The sequence below is a fragment of the Pituophis catenifer genome, unplaced genomic scaffold (genome assembly GCF_029215685.1).
Source record: "Pituophis catenifer annectens isolate HBS135680 unplaced genomic scaffold, rPitCat1.0.hap2 SCAF_11, whole genome shotgun sequence".
NCBI lineage: Eukaryota > Metazoa > Chordata > Lepidosauria > Squamata > Colubridae > Pituophis > Pituophis catenifer.
Window position 1 is genome coordinate 5,072,258 of NW_027256891.1, and position 17,916 is coordinate 5,090,173.

The 17,916-nt window shown below is 40.9% G+C and overlaps 1 protein-coding gene across 1 annotated transcript in view; it reads right to left on the bottom strand.

The window, feature by feature from the left end:
• The window catches only part of LOC139322860 (vascular endothelial growth factor receptor kdr-like), a 197,599-nt gene that overhangs the window by 29,658 nt on the left and 150,025 nt on the right, over window positions 1-17,916 (bottom strand). The window contains exons 20-26 of the mRNA XM_070952110.1: window positions 16,929-17,033; window positions 12,007-12,120; window positions 5,495-5,583; window positions 3,153-3,318; window positions 2,108-2,205; window positions 899-1,021; window positions 129-240 (exon numbers count right to left, since the gene is read on the bottom strand). Coding sequence (XP_070808211.1) covers window positions 129-240; window positions 899-1,021; window positions 2,108-2,205; window positions 3,153-3,318; window positions 5,495-5,583; window positions 12,007-12,120; window positions 16,929-17,033 — 807 coding nt within the window. The remainder of the gene's footprint in view (window positions 1-128; window positions 241-898; window positions 1,022-2,107; window positions 2,206-3,152; window positions 3,319-5,494; window positions 5,584-12,006; window positions 12,121-16,928; window positions 17,034-17,916) is intronic.

The window sequence follows — 17,916 nt, forward strand, 5'->3', positions numbered from 1 at the left end:
TATTCGCCTTCATTCATGGTTTAGTTTGGTTAATTTCCAGTAGCAAATGTCCCACTCTGATATCCTTTTATGACGTTAAGTGCAAGTACCTCTTCTACTTAAAATCCAAGGAAGAAAAACAATCTTACCTAGGGAAAATATTTCCCAAAGCAGCACACCAAAGGACCAGACATCACTCTGAGTTGTGTAGATTTTGTCAAAAATTGCTTCTGGAGCCATCCATTTCAGGGGCAGCCTGGCCTGGGAAAGGAAAGTACAAAGTTGCTCTGTGTATCCAAGATGGATAGTTGGGCCAGTGTCCATTGTGGTGTGTTACAGTGCAAACTCAACCCCTTCCGTACTTGCTTGTGACATTGTGATGCAAGTAAAAAAAAAAAGACGGACCTTTTGTTGCAATGCTGGGATGCATTGCATTGTGCCATTTTAGATGGTATCCTCACAGTTAGGAAAGAAGACCTAGTTGTGTTACCAATTTTAACTGGATATTAAATACATTGATCAAAGCATGTGCATCCTATTCAATATCACAAGGGTGGGGGAGATGGGGAGCAGGGATGAATAACATTTCTGATTAATGCCGTCAAAGGAGGTCAGATATCAGGGCCCAAGAATCCAGAACGACACGTAGAGTTATTTCTGAGTAGTTTCCCTTATTGTTCTCCACCTATAGACAGAACCTTGCCAGACTAAAGCAACTATCTGCATAGCTACAAACATACTATGGGGCTGCTAGAGAGGAACCATTTCAACCCTCTTCCTGCTGATCACATTTTCCAAGCTCCTCTGCCTCTTTGCTCCATGGAAATCAGCCCCTCCCTCCTGGGAACCCAGACCACATTCCACTACATAAAGGGCGCAACTGGGAAAAGCGTCTTATGGCACCCAGCCCCATACTTACATCTCCTTTCCGCACATAATCAGGATCTTTGTATATATCTCTGGCCAATCCAAAATCACAAATCTTCACCACGTTGTTTTGAGAAAGAAGAATGTTCCTGGCTGCCAAATCTCTATGAATGCACTGGAATGAAAACAGAAACACAAGGAACTCAGGAGGGAAAAAATAACTTTCATCTATTACCAAGGAGATTTTCTGTGTAGGATGGTAGTCTGAAAAATCTGAAGATGGGAGTCCTAGTCATTTTTCACAGGTGCCACAGATAAAAAGGCATATGCTGGGATCCCACACTTGTGGACACCCTCTTGACCTTTTAGCCTCCACCTCCCTGGATGTCCCTGTTTGTTTCTGCAGTTTAAAGTTCTCCAGTGTCTTATGACATCTTAGAGAACTTAAGGGGGATCATTAGGAAAATTTTGACTATGGATTTGTAGAATATTATCTACTGTGTATATGAAACAGTCCAGGTTTAATTGTTGTGGTACACCTTGACTCTTAATGGGGTGGTTGGATACTGTGGAACAAGTTGGTTAGGATCAGGCCTACCTACATTTGTGTGTTATTTTTTGTGTAATTTTTAGCACTTGCTTGATTTCTGAACCCCCATGAAGCTCAAAAACCTTTCCAAGCAACGAATACTTTCAAGAGCTCCTTTGCTACCTCCATATAAAACAGGATTGCATTTTGCTAATTAAATTGTTATCACAACTTCTGAATCTTATTCCATTACATCCAGCTGATGGTTATACAAATACGTTTCCCCAACACTTATTAGTTCTTGTCTGAATCTAAAGAATAGAACTCCATCAGTTCTATGGCTGCTTTGTTGAAATGTTGGATGGCATTAAAAAGATTACTCATGATGATAAAGCACTAGAAATAACAAGAGGAAAATCAGGATCATGCCCAAAATGGTTCTGGATGATGATTGGCTGGATTGATATGTAATATCCCAATAAATGAATATGTAATGACTGAAATGAGGTCCCAACCCATTTTAGTTTAGGCTGGTACAGTGTTTCTCAACTTGGCATCTTTCAAGATGTATAGACTTCACTGTCCCAGATTTCCTAGTCAACATTCCTGTTGCTTGGAATTCTGAGAACTGAGATCCATACAGCTGGAATTTTGTGATGTTCAGGAAAGACTAATTTAACTTGTTATGTGAACCCAGCCATATTTTTTGATACCTCTTGCAACAAGACTTACTTTTCTTGAGGCCAGGAACTCCATTCCTTTAGCTACCTGGAAGCTGTAGCAAATCAGGTCCTCCAAAGTCAGAGGTCGCTTATAAAGATCTTCAGCGTCTAGGAGAAAGTAAGGGATGATCTGAGCCAGAGGTGCAAAGGGATATTTTTGCTCACCTACATAAGATGGCCAGAGTTCTGTGCTGAGGTTCCTTCCAGCCCTATGACTGTATGTGTCCACAAACAGGCTAATATAGCAAGACTGAAAGCTACATAATCAGATGACTCATCTTTGTTAAGAACATTGCTAAGAGGAAGCGGAGGTTTTTCCCCAAACTCCTCACACATTTGCAGATGGAGTAATCCTGGTGTAGACCAGAAGGGGACAGATCTCCAAAACTGGAAATCCAAAGAGACCAGAAAGTGGGCAAACTTTCTGGAAATGGGAAAGAGTGCAGAGAAGAGCAACAAAGATGATGGGGGTGGGGGGTGGGGGGCTGGAAGCTAAAACATATGAACAACAGTTACAAGAATTGGATATGGCTAATCTAATGAAAAGAAGGACTAGGAGTGACATAATAGCAATCTTCCAATATTTGAGGGACTCCTAGAAAGATGAGGGGGTCAAACTATTTTCCAAAGCACCTCTCTAATGGCATGCGAGCCGTTGCCCCAGTTTATCTCTGCTGAGCATGCATGCATGCCTCCCACCAGCCAGCTGGTCTTCGGGTCTCTGCCACGCATGCATGGGGCGGAGTGAGCACACGCATGCACGGGGGGGCAGGGTGCATGCAGGGGGGCCATGCACACATGCGTGGGGGGCAGGGCATGGGGGGCATGTGCACATGCACGGGGTGGGGCACATGCGTGGGGCCACACGCGCATTGCATTTTGGGAGTTTGGGTGCACACGCATTCGCACACACGTGCATGCGCTTTGGGCACTCGATCTGGAAAAGGTTAGCCATCACTGGTGTAGGGTCTCCTGCTCCAGCAGGGGGTTGGACCTCCAAGATCCCTTCCAACTCTATTATTCTATGTTCAATGAGCTGGTAGATGTTCACTGACCTTCTTCTTCTGAATCAGAATCTGTGTAACTCTTGTCTTCAATGAATCCAGAGCTAGCAGAGCTACCTGTGCTGGCTACGCTTTCAAGACGCCTCTTAATTAGCTCTGTTAAGTCACTGATTGAGTCCTTCAATCCTTTCTCTGAGCAGTCTGAATTTTCTGGTGGCTAGGGAAGAAAAAGACCTCTTAAAAAAGCCAGTTATTACTCCTTGGCCGGGTTCAAACAACATGCTAAACAGGAGACTTAGTTTTACAAAAGAGAGTGGCTGTTTTTGCATAACATGCTGCCTCCATTTAAGTGAATCGTGGTTTGCTTATTGCTCATAAATTAAACTAGCACCACATTACCCCATCTTCAAACGACACTATCCATTTTTGTTGATAATGTTTTTGTTTGTTAGCTACAACTTAATTAGGCATGAGTGCAAAAAGATTAATTTTCCATTTTGAGTAAAAGTCTTCCTAGTGTCTAAGAAATGACATAGATGGTTAGATTTGGCCCCTGTAACACCACTGTTCTGCGAGATGCATTGGTTGCCAGTATGCTTCTGAGTGCAATTCAAGGTATTGGTGATCACCTTTAAACCTAGCATGGGTCTAGGCTACTTGATTAACCTGCCCCACCTGTGTTGGCAGAGGAAGCATGCTCTGGGATCCATCAGCCCAATTATTCCAGCTGGCGGATTCCAGGAGAAGGGCCTTGTCTCCCTTTGTGGGGTCCTTGGTGCTGTCTGAGCTTTTTTGTTTTCTTGCAGACGTTCCATTACCTTAACTAGGTAACATCATCAGTGCTAGTAAGGAGTGCTGTTTGCTGTCCATTTATATTCTGGTTTCTTGCCTGTCTGTGTGGGTTGGGGCGATCTTGGAGATTCTTTGGTTGGGCCCTTTACTGATGGCTCTTTGGCAGTTTCTTGATTGGGGTGTTGCTTACTTGATGGTTGGTCTGAAGTTAACAGAGTTAATCTATGCTAATCTGAATACTGATTATTGGTGGAGAGGTGCTGGAGTCTTTTTGTTCTCTTTTGGGCTGGTTGACAGGCTTCCAGAAATTCCCTGGCATTTTTGGACTTGGCCTGGTCTAGGATGGTCACATTTTCCCAACTGAAACTATGGTTAAATCTGTTTATATGTTGTGAAATTAAAGAATTTTCATCATGTCTTCAGGCTGTCAATTGATGTTCATGGATGTGTCTCTCCCTTTGTGCCTGCCCTACAGAACATCTCGCACTCCCCAGTGTGAGGTTGACGCTGACCCTCATAACTTTGCATAAGAGCCTAAAGACCTGGCTCTGCCAGTTAGCTTGGGGCCTCAATGGGGAAGCATCACAATGCAGGTGATTGTGTCAAGTGCCAGGGAAATCAGGAGATAAGTTCAAATGGGTATAAACATTTATTGCAAGCTTAAGCTCTGAATCTGAACTACTAACAGTCCAAGAAAATTGGCAGTAGATAAGAGTCAAAGGAATTCAAGGTGAGCTGGACTAAGATCTCTTGTGGCCGAGAAGGGATTCAAGACTGATGATGCATTTGACCCCCTCTCCCGGGCTCAGCCTGGTCATCTCCTACATGTTGATTGATTAACATCAGATGCCACCTCCCTCATTCTGCTTCTGCCCTCCACATCTTTTCATTGTGCTGTAGGATTTGACTTTTGCACTAACTTATTTATGTTTTTAGTTTATATACAGGTAGTCCTCAACTTACACCACAATTGAGCCCAAAATTTATGTTGTTAAGTGAGAAATTTGTTAAGTGAGTTTTGCCCCATTTTACCACTTTTCTCACCACATTTGTTAAGTGAACCACTGCAGTTATTAAATTAGTAACACAGCCATTAAGTGAATCTAGTTTCCCCATTGACTTTGCTTTTTTTTTTTTTTTTTTAATTTGATTTATATGCCGCCCTTCTCTGAAGACTCAGGGTGGCTTACAATGTGCTCAGCAATAAAAAAGCTTGTCAGAAGGTCACAAAAGGGGATCACATGACTCTGGGACACTGCAACCGTCATAAATGTGAGTCACCTGTCAAGCATCTGAATGTAAATCATGTGACCATGGGAATGCTGCAATGGTCATAAGTGTGAAAAGTGGTCATAAGTCACTTTTTTCAGTGCCACAGTAACTTCAAACAGTCACTAAATGAACTGTTGTAAGTTGAGGACTACCTGTAGTTTTTATCTTTTACGATTGTAAGATGCCCAGAGTTATCTTGAGGTAAGATGGGTGGCCAACAGCTTTTACAAATAAATAAATTTACTCAGACCTAATCCCCACTTGGACCAGAAATGAAATGAAACCTTTTTCTGTCTGAAGTTTTTAAAGGATCAAAAAACATGTCTTACCTTGCATACAATGAAATCACCTCGTTTTCCCCGCAGGTAATTAGAGAGATTTCCATACTTGCAATATTCTACAATGACCATCAGAGGACCTGCAGACAGGATCAAAACAAAGTTTATGAAATGAAATGACATGGGAACATTGTAGGAATAAGCAAAAGCAAGTAAACATCTCTCTTGCAAACACAGAAGAAAATGGGCAATGGATAAAAGAAGAATGAATCCAGGGTCAGAAAACTGGGGCCAGGAAGTGAGAAATGAACACTGGCTACAGGCCATATTTTCTGTTTAATGGGACAAACACCAGCTTTTACTCGCTGATGGGTGTTTGTGCAGATGTTACACCCCTCCCTGCTATCCCTGTTAGCGATCTAAGGTCTTACAGTTTGTCTCTCCATCCTTCTGAACATGCCTCCTTGCCCCACAAACAGCAGTTATCTGATTAATTAGCATCATTAGTTGCCATCAAAGACATCGCCGTTTCCATTAATCAAGAGACTAACGTCAGAGCTTGGCCCAGATATGAGAGCTATTTAGCTTCAGCCATTACCGACCTGGTTGCTGACTTTCCCACATCAAACCATGCTGAAGTCAATCTGAAGAACCAATACAATGGAATGTTATGTAGAAAGATGCACAGGTTAAGGATCATGGGTTCTTGAAATGAGGTGGTCAATGAAATGGTCAAAAAGAACAAGCTCTGCCTCTTTGGGGCACACCTGCAACATCACAACGCACATTCAGAAGGATTGATCCTTGCATTGCAGTGGCACAATGGTGAATATTTATAGCTCAGGGTTGAAATGAGGGGTTTTTGGTGCTCTCTGAGCTTGACTGTTTCTTGCAGGGCTTTCATTACCCAAGCTAGGTAACATCATCAGTGCTAGAAGGGAGTGGAGCTTGCAGAATGGAGGAGAAAGAGAGAAGGAGAAGAATTGTAAGAGCTTTGGTGCTTTCTGAGCAAAATTATTTTTTTCCTGGACTTTTCGTTTCCCAAATTAGGTAATATCATCAGTGCAAGTCCCATTCCTTTCTAGCACTGATGATATTACCTAGTTAGGGTAATGAAACATCTGCAAGAAAACAACCAAGCTCCAAGGATGAAGGTGTGATGGTGCTGACCCTCCTCCCTCAGATGCCATTGCCGAAGGTGAAATCTGCTCCCAAGCACCTTGAATCCAGCACCAACCTTCAGTTGTTGTCAGGTTGTTTGCTTATTTGTGAGGAGCAATTCATTACATATGTAAAGATGGTATCAAATGAATATAATCTATTTTTGTTTTCATTTTGGTCCCTTTATAATTGTTCTTGACTTGTCACAGTGTTAAAAATGTTGTTTTTAACCCTCTCAATGTTGGATTTGGGCAACTTGGTTAAAACTCAATCTGACTTTGAGCTAGTCACTTCTCACAGCTTAATTTATTATGTAAGAACATGGTGAGGGTAAAATGGATGGAGGTGGGAAAGGAGCATGCTGAGCTCTTGGGAAGCAACTGAGATATAAATATAATCCTCTTCTCTTCTCTTCTCTTCTCTTCTCTTCTCTTCTCTTCTCTTCTCTTCTCTTCTCTTCTCTTCTCTTCTCTTCTCTTCTCTCGTCTCGTCTCGTCTCGTCTCGTCTCGTCTCGTCTCGTCTCGTCTCGTCTCGTCTCCTCTCCTCTCCTCTCCTCTCTTCTCTTCTCTTCTTTTCTCTTCTCCTCTCCCCTCCCCTCCCCTCCTTCTCATATTGACAAGAACTTGCTTTTTCAACAGTGGTCAGCAGAGTTCCAATAACCCCCTTGGTGATGCCAAGATCAAAGCTAACATGTATTCATTCTTTCATTTATTTATTTCTGTACTGCCTTGGAACATCATGACTCAGGGTACATACATGATTTACATAATAAATCAAAGCAAATCAAATGCAACTAGAGTTACAAAGGCAACTCAGGTTTACCATCTGCCCCAAAACCCTTTTTGAGGAAGGGGTTTCTTTTCTTTACAGAAAGCAAGCAAAGTGGTGGGTCACCTCTATTCTAATAGTAAAAGGACCTTCTTTAATGGGGTCATCAGGGCTGAGAATCTTCCTATCCCTGTGCTATCAACAAGACTTAAATATCCTTTTTTGGTGTTTTCAAGTCAGTCCTGATTCCTAGTGACTGCTTGGACTCGACCCTGAAGTTTTCTTGCCAAGTTTTCAGAGGTGGTTTGCTATTGTCTCCTTCTTAGAGTCGAGAGAAAGTGACTGGAGCAATGTCACCCAACTGGCTTTGTACCTAAGACAGGAAAAAACACATAGTCGCCTGGTTTCTAGCCCGATGCCTTAAGCTCTATACCAAATTCAATCCTCAAATTATAGCTGTCATTAACTATATGGAAGTTAAAGAAATGACAGCAGGTAGCAGTCAGGAAATCCTGCCAGGAAACCCTCCTATGTAGCTTAGATTAGGAAGTCCAAAAAAAGTTGATGGCAAATCCTATCCATATGGTTGCCAACAAAGTAACATGGCCATATCCATCTCTTCAAAATGTTCAAGTTCAACTGCAGAGTTAACTATTTATTTACTAAATTCGTATCATGCCCAAATCCCAGCAAATTGTTTTTTTCTATCTTATCTTTATCTTACCCAATCAATATTTCAAAGGAGGATCTGGAGTCACATTGTAGTTGTATGGGAATGGATCAATCATAATAAAGCTGGAAGGGAGGTCTTCTAATCCAACCCCCTGCTCAATCAGGAGACCTTATACAATTTGAGACAAATGGTTGTCCAGTCTCTTCTTAAAAGCCTCCAGTGATGATACACCCATAACGTCTGATGGCAAGTCATTCCACTGATTAATTATTCTCCCTATTAGGAAATATCTCCTTCGTTCTAGGTTGCTTCTCTCCTTGGTTAGTTTCCATCCAATTGCTTCTTGTCCTGCCTTCTGGTGCTTTGGAAAATAGGTTGACCCCTCTTCTTTGTGGCAGCCCCTCAAATATTGGAATATTGCTAACAGCCCACCTGTTTGCCCACATGTTGCAAAATTTTCTTCTTGGTTTTCTTCTTATAGAAGAAAAAAACTTCTTTAAATCATGTGATTTTTTTTTTTTTGCCATTAGCAAGTTGTCCATTATCATGGACATCCGAGGTGTCCAGCCTGAGCCCTAAGTCTGCACATGAACCCTGAACCTGCAAAGTCTGTGGCCAAATTGGAATTTAAAATGTGATAGGAAGGAAAATGATTAAATGCATCCCCGGAGAATCATTTCCACATAACCATCAAATCTAGTTTATGTTCCTTTCCTATTGTCTATTGCAGAATGCATCTTGCATTGCATAAGCCAAGTGCAGCCCAACGCATAGAAAAAAAACATGCTTACCTTAACTACCTCATATTTTGATTCTTATTTCCTTGGTTTACTCTATTTCCTCCCTTGCATTTACCCTATTTTGCTTTTTGAATGTAACTTATATAAATTCAGTGCCAATTGTTTCCTAATGTAGTGATTTTAGTAGAACTGCATTTAATACTAATCTTCGGTGCTCACCTTCTTCTATTTTGGCCAATCAAAATCCATGTAACTACTGCTTTCTTTCTTTCCCTGTTTTTCTAATTGTTTTGCATGGACATTAAAGTAATTTTCCTCCATTCTAAATCTTCTGAGTGAAACTCACCAGTGAGACTAACATCATGACTTTAATTAAACATATCCTGCACAGATTTTGGGAATGCCCCAAGGATTCTTCTTTGTGATGGCAAGAAGAAGGAAAAAACAAGATTTTGGAACCCCCCCCCCCCCGAGTTTCAGCTGAGGCTTCTCAAATAAAGTATCTTGGTTCCATATCCTATCATATCTTGGTGTGCAGAGAAGAGCAACAAAGATGAACAGGGGGTCTGGAGGCTAAATCATATGATGAAAGAGAAGGATTAGGGCTGACATTATGATTTCCAGTACTGTCACAGAGAAGACGGGATTGACGTATTCTCCAAAGTACCTGAGGTCAGGACAAGAAGCAATGGGTAGAAGATCATAAAAGAGAGATCCAACCTAGAACTAAGGAGAAATTTTATGACAGTGAGAACAATTAATCAGTGGAACGGCTTGCCACCAGAAGTTGTGGGTGCTCCGTCATTGGAGGTCTTTAAGAAAAGACTGGACAGCTGTTTGTGTGGAATGTTATAGTGTCTCCTGCTTGAGCAGTGGGTTGGGCTAGAAGATCTCCAAAGTCCCTTCCAGTCCTATGATTCTATGTTCTATACCCTACCTTTCTTCTCTTCTAGAGTTACCAGCTTTGCACAGCACAAAGCATACAGTATACTTGTATTCCATGACTCCTTTTCTTGATAGAGAGTAATTAGAGGAACTCCCCCTCCTGTGAAAAAAACACTGTTGGAAAAGCAAGTCAGCCCTCCAATTTGGGACAATTCTCCTGCTTACTTCCACCACCACAATGCCAGTTTCTGCCACAGTTGACTTAACTCTATCATTTTCAACAGGAAAATCATATCGGGAAGAAAAAGAAATATTATTATTACACACCTCCATTCTAGTCTAAGTGTGAGGATCCCAGTTCAGTCTGCTTGTGAAAGTTTCTATGTATTTAAAGAAATTGAGATTAAAAGAATCTGTGGTATAGAATGCAATTGTCCTATGCCTCATTCTCTGCAGCAGTACTTACTCAGCTGGGTCTTGGCTGCATTGTGAGATACATTCATTCAGGTACAATGGGCCTCATAAATACTTTATGAATGCTTTATAAACAGCGGGGGCTGCATTTTTATGGTGCTATGTTCTGCTTGAGCTTCTCTGACAGAAAGGTTGGTATGTGTGTGTTTATGTGTGTGCAGCAGGGAAAATAGGCTTGCCTCAAAATACGTGCAGTTACTTAGTTCTACTAAATCTTTCAAGTTCAGCTTCTTTGAGGGGATCCTGAACGAATTATTTTAATCCTAGATACAGTTTTGCTTTCCAGTACAGAAAATGCAGAAGCCAATCTGTGCGAACTGGCAAATTCCTGTGTGAATCCAGATATATATCAAGATATATATATTCACACAGGGTTTAGTGAATTTGTAATATATATATGAGCCATGGTGGTGCAGTTGTTAGAATGCAGTATTGCAGGCAAACTCTGCCCACTGCCAGGAGTTCAATCCTGACTGGCTCAGTGTTTTCTCAGCCTTCCATCCTTTCAAGGTCGGTAAAATATGGACCCAGATTGTTGGGGGCAAGATGCTGACATTTGTAAACAACTCAGAGAGTGCTGTAAAGCACTATGGAGCGGTTTGAGGAAGTTGCATAACATTCTCTTCCCATCCTGCTTACAATCTTTTTGGACTGTTGCCTTTTGGCAGAAGATACAGAACAATTAAAACTCGGACCACACGTTTTCTGAATAGTTTATATCCCAGAGCTATAATTGCACTCAACAATGAGCTAAAGGGCCACCATCAGTGAGCTGTTGGACAGCATTACTTGGTCTGTTGTGTGGATGTTTGGGTGGCTGAGGGGTGAGGAATTTGTGGTGGGTGGGAATGTGTTTGGGGATTGTTATGTGTGTTGGACCTAGTCTTTGGGTGTTAAGTGAATTTCGTTGTATGGGTATACTGTGTATCCCTGTATAATGACAATAAAGTTGTTGTTGTTATTATTATTATCAGTCTAAGTGCTATTGCTATAAGAAACATCCATCAGAAAAAAATATTCATAGATAGGCCAGCTTGTACTTTCTATATCTTAGGAAATTTTAATTTGCTGTGGGAGTGTAGTCCAGAACAACTGGATGGCAGTAAATTGCTTCCCTGCCCTGTATTACATCCAAGAAACCTTTCTGGTGTAGCTGGAGGTGGCCACACCCCACCTTAATGTGGTTTAATTCATCACCTATAGGGAGACTCCTCCTTTCAGTACAGATTTGTGGACTGATTTCTAAGTCCTACCTTACTCACTGAAGTTGGCTGCGTGATGAAGAACAGTTGCAGGATTTGGGTTGGCTAGTCTAGAGAAAAGAAGGACTGGGGGGACAGGATAGCAGTCTTCCAATATTTGAGGGGCTGTCATAAAAAAGAGTGGGTCAACTTATTTTCCAAAGCACCAGAGGGCAGGACAAGAAACAATGGATGGAAACTACCGTAATCAAGGAGAGAAGCAACCTGGAATTAAAGGAGAAACTTCCTAACAGTGAGGACAATTAATCAGTGGAACAGCTTGCCTTCAGATGTTATAGGTGCTTCATCATTGGACGTTTTTAAGAAGAGACTGGACAGCCACTTGTCTGAAATGGTATTGGGTCTCCTGCTTGAGCAGGGGGCTGGACTAGAAGACCCCCAAGGTCCCTTCCAGCTCTATTATGATTCTGATTCTCAGCCCAACTCACCTTGCAGTTGTGGGGACAATTGTAGGAGGAAGGTGCTTTGGATATGTTCATTGCCTTGAGTTATTTGTAAAAATAATAAAGGCAGGATAGAAATAAAAATAAGTAAAAAATAATATGAAAGTTTGGGGTTTTGTCTCAAGTTACAGAACCAAGGAATCAGCTAACACTCACCTCCGGGCTTGGTACAAGCCCCCAGTAGGTTGACCACATTTAGATGATGTCCAATGTGGATCAGGATCTTCAGTTCTGACATCAGAGCCTTGCACTCATTGGTCGTTGCACACTCTGCTTGAGAAAGAGGACATAAGCATCTTTACACCACAGGATATCAGCAACGGGAAGAGTCGAATCCTGTTTATGTTTGAAAGGGAAGCAAACACCGCCATGGGAAAAAACAAAGTACGCCCTGATCTCTTTTAGGGTCTCTGTGTATTATTTCTCATCAGATAAGGCACAATTTCCTGCCTTGATCTTCTCAAAGGTTCTTATCTGCAAGAAGATGTTGAGCTGTTTTAGAAAACCTTTTCTGCTCCCAATTTCCTGCTAGGATAGCACAGTAGAATGTTGACCATTCGTCAACAATGGAAGTTCTAAAAGCTAAAAACTTTTTGTCCTCTAGAGGTCTACATTCATTGGCATCCTTCAGTCTCAAGAGACTATGATATCGTGCTCTGGAAAGAGGTCCTAAAACAGCATCTAGTGTGACTAAAAAGGCTACATACATTTTAGAGGTCTACATACCATTGGAAATAATCTGGATGGATGGAGATACCCAAAACATTTAGACCAAAGGAGAGACTTGGTTTTAGAGGCTGTCTTGAAGATCAGGATGATCAAGATTCAATCTTGGCTGAAAGGGACACCAACTTCACTCATTGCTTGAATTTTATTCATTATTGCTAATACAGTCCCATAATGGTTTACACTACAGTTTGGCTTCTCTTCATTTACTCTTGAATTAAATCTCCTTCATTGCATTCCATTGACATAATTTAATTTTCTTTCTTCTCCATTCAAGTTTACAGTTCAGTATTGCAATCCAGAAGAACTTTGGGGTTTCATCCAAGGCTTTGAAAGGCTAACTGCAGACTCAAGAACTGAAGTTGGGTATTCCACTAGCATGATATGGCCATAATAGTGGAACTTAATTAAGCAAAGGAAGGAGCCCATTTCAAAATGGAGGCATATGAAGAGTGATTGCAGGAATTGGGTATGTCTAGTCTAGTGAAAAGAAGGACTAGGGGTAACATGATAGCAGTTTTCCAATATCCAAGGGGTTACCACAAAGAAAAGGGGGTCAACCTATTCTCCAAAGCACCAGAAGGCAAGACAATAAATCAAGGACTAATCAAGGAGAGAAGCCACTTAGAATTAAGAGAAACTTCCTAACAGTGAGAACAATTAACCAATGGAATGGCTTGATTTCAGAAGTTGAGAGTGCTCCATCACTGGAGGCTTTAAAGAAGAAACTGGACAGCCATTTGTCTGGAATGGTACAGGGTCTCCTGTACTAAAAGACTTCCAAGATCCTTTCCAACTTTGTTATTCTGTTTTACTTCCTTGGTTTCTGGCACATTTCTTTAGCTCTGTCTCTCATCCTCTTTATCTCTTTTTCTCTTTAGATGTTTCTCCTTGTTTTTCTCCTTCTCTCCATGCAGGAAGCTTGAACAAATTGTTCCTTTTTTCACTTGCAGAGAAAATTGCTTACATGAAAATGGCCTTTGAAATTAGACCAAAAGCAGGCTGAATTCAGGTTGAGCAGTGCACCAATTATACATCTATTCTTGGATTTAAAATATTAACACTTAATAATTCTGGCAACATAATCCCACAATAGCTCAGTTTCTCACAATAAGGATTGTTCATACCAATGACTTCCAGGAAAGAGTTAGAGACTGCTGTTCTCTAATGGCTGTTGAGAACTACTATATTTTCCTTGGAAACATTTCTCAAACAATTCATGTATTTGGCAAGTTGTAGGATGATATTTTCTAGAGTGTACTTCCATGTGGGATGATTCCAAAGCATGGAGAAAAATGTGGGAAGGACCTTGAAAATAGTACTAAATAGTGGCTATTCCTAATGCTCTTGGATAGAAAGTTGGATGTTTAGAGTAATTTGGATCATACATAAAAGGATAACAGAGTAACAGAGTTGAAAGAGACTTTGGGGGTCTTCTAATCCAACACTCTGCTCAGTCAGGAAACCATATGGCATTCCAGACAAATGGCTATCCAGACTCTTAAAAGACCTCCACAACCTCTGAAGGCAAGGCATCCCACTGATTAATTATTCTGACTGTCAGGAAATTTCTCCTTATTTCTAGGCTGCTTCTCTCCTTGATTATTTTCCATCCATTGCTTCTTGTCCTGCCTTCTGAGTGCTTTGGAGAATAGCTTGACTCCCTCTTCTTTGTGGCAGCCTCTTAGTTATTGGATATTGGACAAGGATGAGCAGACCAAGGATGACTGACCAAAGGTTGTGCTAACATCTAGAAGTTTTGCGTTGTGAAGCAAAAGAGGCTTCACAACAAAATGTAATCAACAATAAGATTTTGCAGTGATGAAAGAAATTGGTTCATACCTCACCTAGTTAGACAAAAATCCACAATATATTTTAAAACCTACTATTCCAAGCAATTAATATGCTAAATGGTGTATTTATTCATCGAGTATCTGTAGAGAGAACTGGTATTTAAATGTCATTAGTTGATGCCAGATGGCTCAAACCTTGTCACTGGAAAGAAAATAAATTCATTTATGTTTGCAAGGTTTGTGCTCCTCATCCTTAACACAATTCCTTTCTGATTTTTTAAAATACTTAAATGTTAAGGTATTTAGACTACTAGAAATTCATCCATATGAGTAGAAAAGACACATACCTTTGACTTATCATCTATCACTCATTGTATGGGCTGCTTCCATGCTAAGCTAGATTTCTTTACAAGGTTTCTTGCCTTGGGCAAGATTTGGACTAGAAGACCTCCAAGATCTCTTCCAGCCCTATGATTCTGTGATTTGCCATTAATTGATTTAACTTGTTAATCTCTCTAACATTGAACCCCTTTCAGTCATTAAGAAACAAGAGGATGTATATTCCAGCTTCACACGGTTTGCTGAATCTCTCTGTATGTTAATGGAGTATGTTGGAAATGAGGGAATAACTCTGATTAGCTGAACATATTTATAGCATCTAATCTAGTGTTTCTCAAATTTGGCAGCTTGAAGATGTGTGGACTTCAACATCCAGAATTCTGGGAGTTGAAGTCCACACGTCTTCAAGTTGCCAAGGTTGAGAAACATTGATTTAATCTCTGGCATGCCAGAAACTAAACTTGGATCTTGTACATGCAGAACCTGCTCATGTCCATTAGCTCAGGCCCACACTCATGTGCTTTGGGCAGAGAGAGTCCTTGTGTGCCTTCTAGAGAAGCTCTACCCATAGTCATCCCTGGTAGCCAACTCAACAACACTTCATATTGCCCTTCTGGAGGCTGGCCAAGGGTCCATGGTGACGCTCTTTCATCATGTCAGAAATTCAAAGCTAGAGGTTTCAGAGTCATAAATGGACTCAGGATAGTTTCAATACAGATGCTCTGGAAGTTTCAGCACCTGGCTGAGAGCAATACAATCAATCTTGAACCCAAGTCTGCATGGATGCCGTTAAGGTACCTGGCATCATGTCACCTGCCATCACATATTATGGGTTGGGAATAGGCAAAAAGCCAGAAGTTGCAGCAATAGAAGGGAAAAACTACACCAGTGGGTGCTCTTAAATGGAGACCATGTTTAGGATGCTTTCTTGGCATGGTTATCAGGATGAGGAGCCTTGGTTGTTTCTAGGAAGGTTAGAGGGTGGATATTTAACCTGAGAGCAAACTATCTCTTCTATCTCCCTGGGATGATGTCTTCGTGACCTACCTCCTTTCTGTGTATGCTCCTTCAAATGAAGCATCAAACTTAACAGAATAGCAGAGTTGGGATCTTTGAGGTCTTCTAGTCCAACTCAAGCAGGAGACTCTATAACCATTCCAGACAAATGGCAGTCCAGTCTCTTCTTAAAAGCTTCCAGTGATGGAGCATCCATAACTTCTAAATTCCATTGGTTAATTGTTTTCACTGTTAGGAAATATCTAAATATCTTCTTAATTCTAGGTTGCTTCTCTCCTTTCCATCCATTGTTTCTTGTCCTGTCTTCTGGTCCTTTGGAGAACAGGCTAACCTCCTCATCTTTGTGGAAGCCCTTCAAATATTGGAACACTGCTATCATGTCACCCCTTCAGCCACCCAGCATTTTTATTTATGAGAAAGTCTTGCGTAGGTTCCAAACACACAGCTGTAAATTCTTTTTAAAATGTGGCAAGGCTGATGTTAGTTTCCTACATTTCCCCCCCACTGAAAGCAACTGAAAACCTGGGATGAAGAGATTTTTGGCATAAATGTGAGAGAAGGTGATAAGCTACTGAAATTGCTTTGTACTTGTCTCGATGAAGGAGGAAGTCATTTCTTTGTGTATCCTTTTTTTTCTTTATATGTCTTTTCCTTTCCCCCTTTTTTCTCTCTGCACTTTTTTTTCTTAGTTTGGGTTAGTCTTTTATCTTTGTATTTTTATATTGCAGTAAAAATTCCAGTAAAGGAGAATATTTGTAGCTCAAGGTTGAAATGAGGGGTCCTTGGTGGTCTCTGAGCCTGGTTGTTTTCTTGCAGACGTTTCATGACCCAATTAGGTAACGTCATCAGTTCTAAGGTTGACTAGCTGACTAGCACTGATGATATTAACTAGTGTGGGTCATGAAACGTCTGCAAGAAAACAACCAAGCTCAGAATGCAATAAAAGTTATTATTAAAAAATGAAAGCTACTGAAAAACAATACCGCCGAATCAGGCAGGATGCTCAAGGACATAACAATAGGCACCAAAGTGCTGTAGGCCATATTGCCCATCCCATCCCATGGAAGAGAGAGGGAAGAGTGATAAAAAGAATGCCATCCTTCCTTACTTGATTTTCAACTGCAATGTTTCTGAAACTTTCTCCAGCAACATTTTGGGTTTGGGTTTCAGAAGGAACTGTTGAGGAGTCTGAGAGAAGTGTACCTTTAAGCATTTTAACAGCCACTGTTTTGCAGGTTGAAGATTTATCTATGCCAAAAGCAGATGCTTCCACCACTTTGCCAAAAGCACCGTGACCCAGAGTTTTACCTAGAGAAGCAAGAGGAAAGAGTGAGCCAGGGAGCACCCACAACACCAGGCATTGAAGAGAAGCAGGGGGATCTGGGACAAACACCCACTGTGGCCAACTTGCCATGAGACATCGCACCGTGGCCAACTCGCTGCGGAACAAGAGTTACACTAAGATGGAAGAAGTGATGGAATAAAACCATTAAAGAAAGGATGTCAAAGGGGGGACAAAATGAAACGTGAATGACAAAAATTGAAATATTTTTAAAAATTATTTTAAATCATTCAATTGAATTATTGAATTGTGCTATGGTGAGTTATCCCATAGCGAGTTGGCTGTGGCGAATTGGCCGCAGTTGAGTTGTCCCATTCCGAAGCACGTTTGAGTGCAGCAAGACCAATGGAGGGACACTCCATTTGCAACACTCCAGTTCTAGCATAAAAGAAGCTTGTTCTGCAAAAACAGACCTGCAAAGCAAAAGAGATTTCTCTAACTCCACTTGTTTTGCACAATTTATTGCTTCTCTCCCCCCCACTTTGTTTTGCAACATTGATTCTCGCTTTTGCAGAAATAACCCTTGACATTTTTTTTTCTGAAGATGTCTCACTTTCAAATATAAATCTCTAATCATGCTGGGGAAAAGAAAATCATCCTTGTTTATTCAAAGATGGAAGGAAGGAAACATTGTGATATAAACATCATTAAGATGTAAACATCATAATATCCAGGCATGACTTGCCTTTGTTCCTTTTTTCCTTATTTTTCATTACTCTATATTTTAATTTTGAGATGGTGTTGATCATTCCCTGCTGTTGTATGCATTTTTAATAGGTTGCATAATAAAAATGTTTTTTTTTTAAAAAAATTGAGACGATTATTAGATTGTGGAAGCCAATGACACGG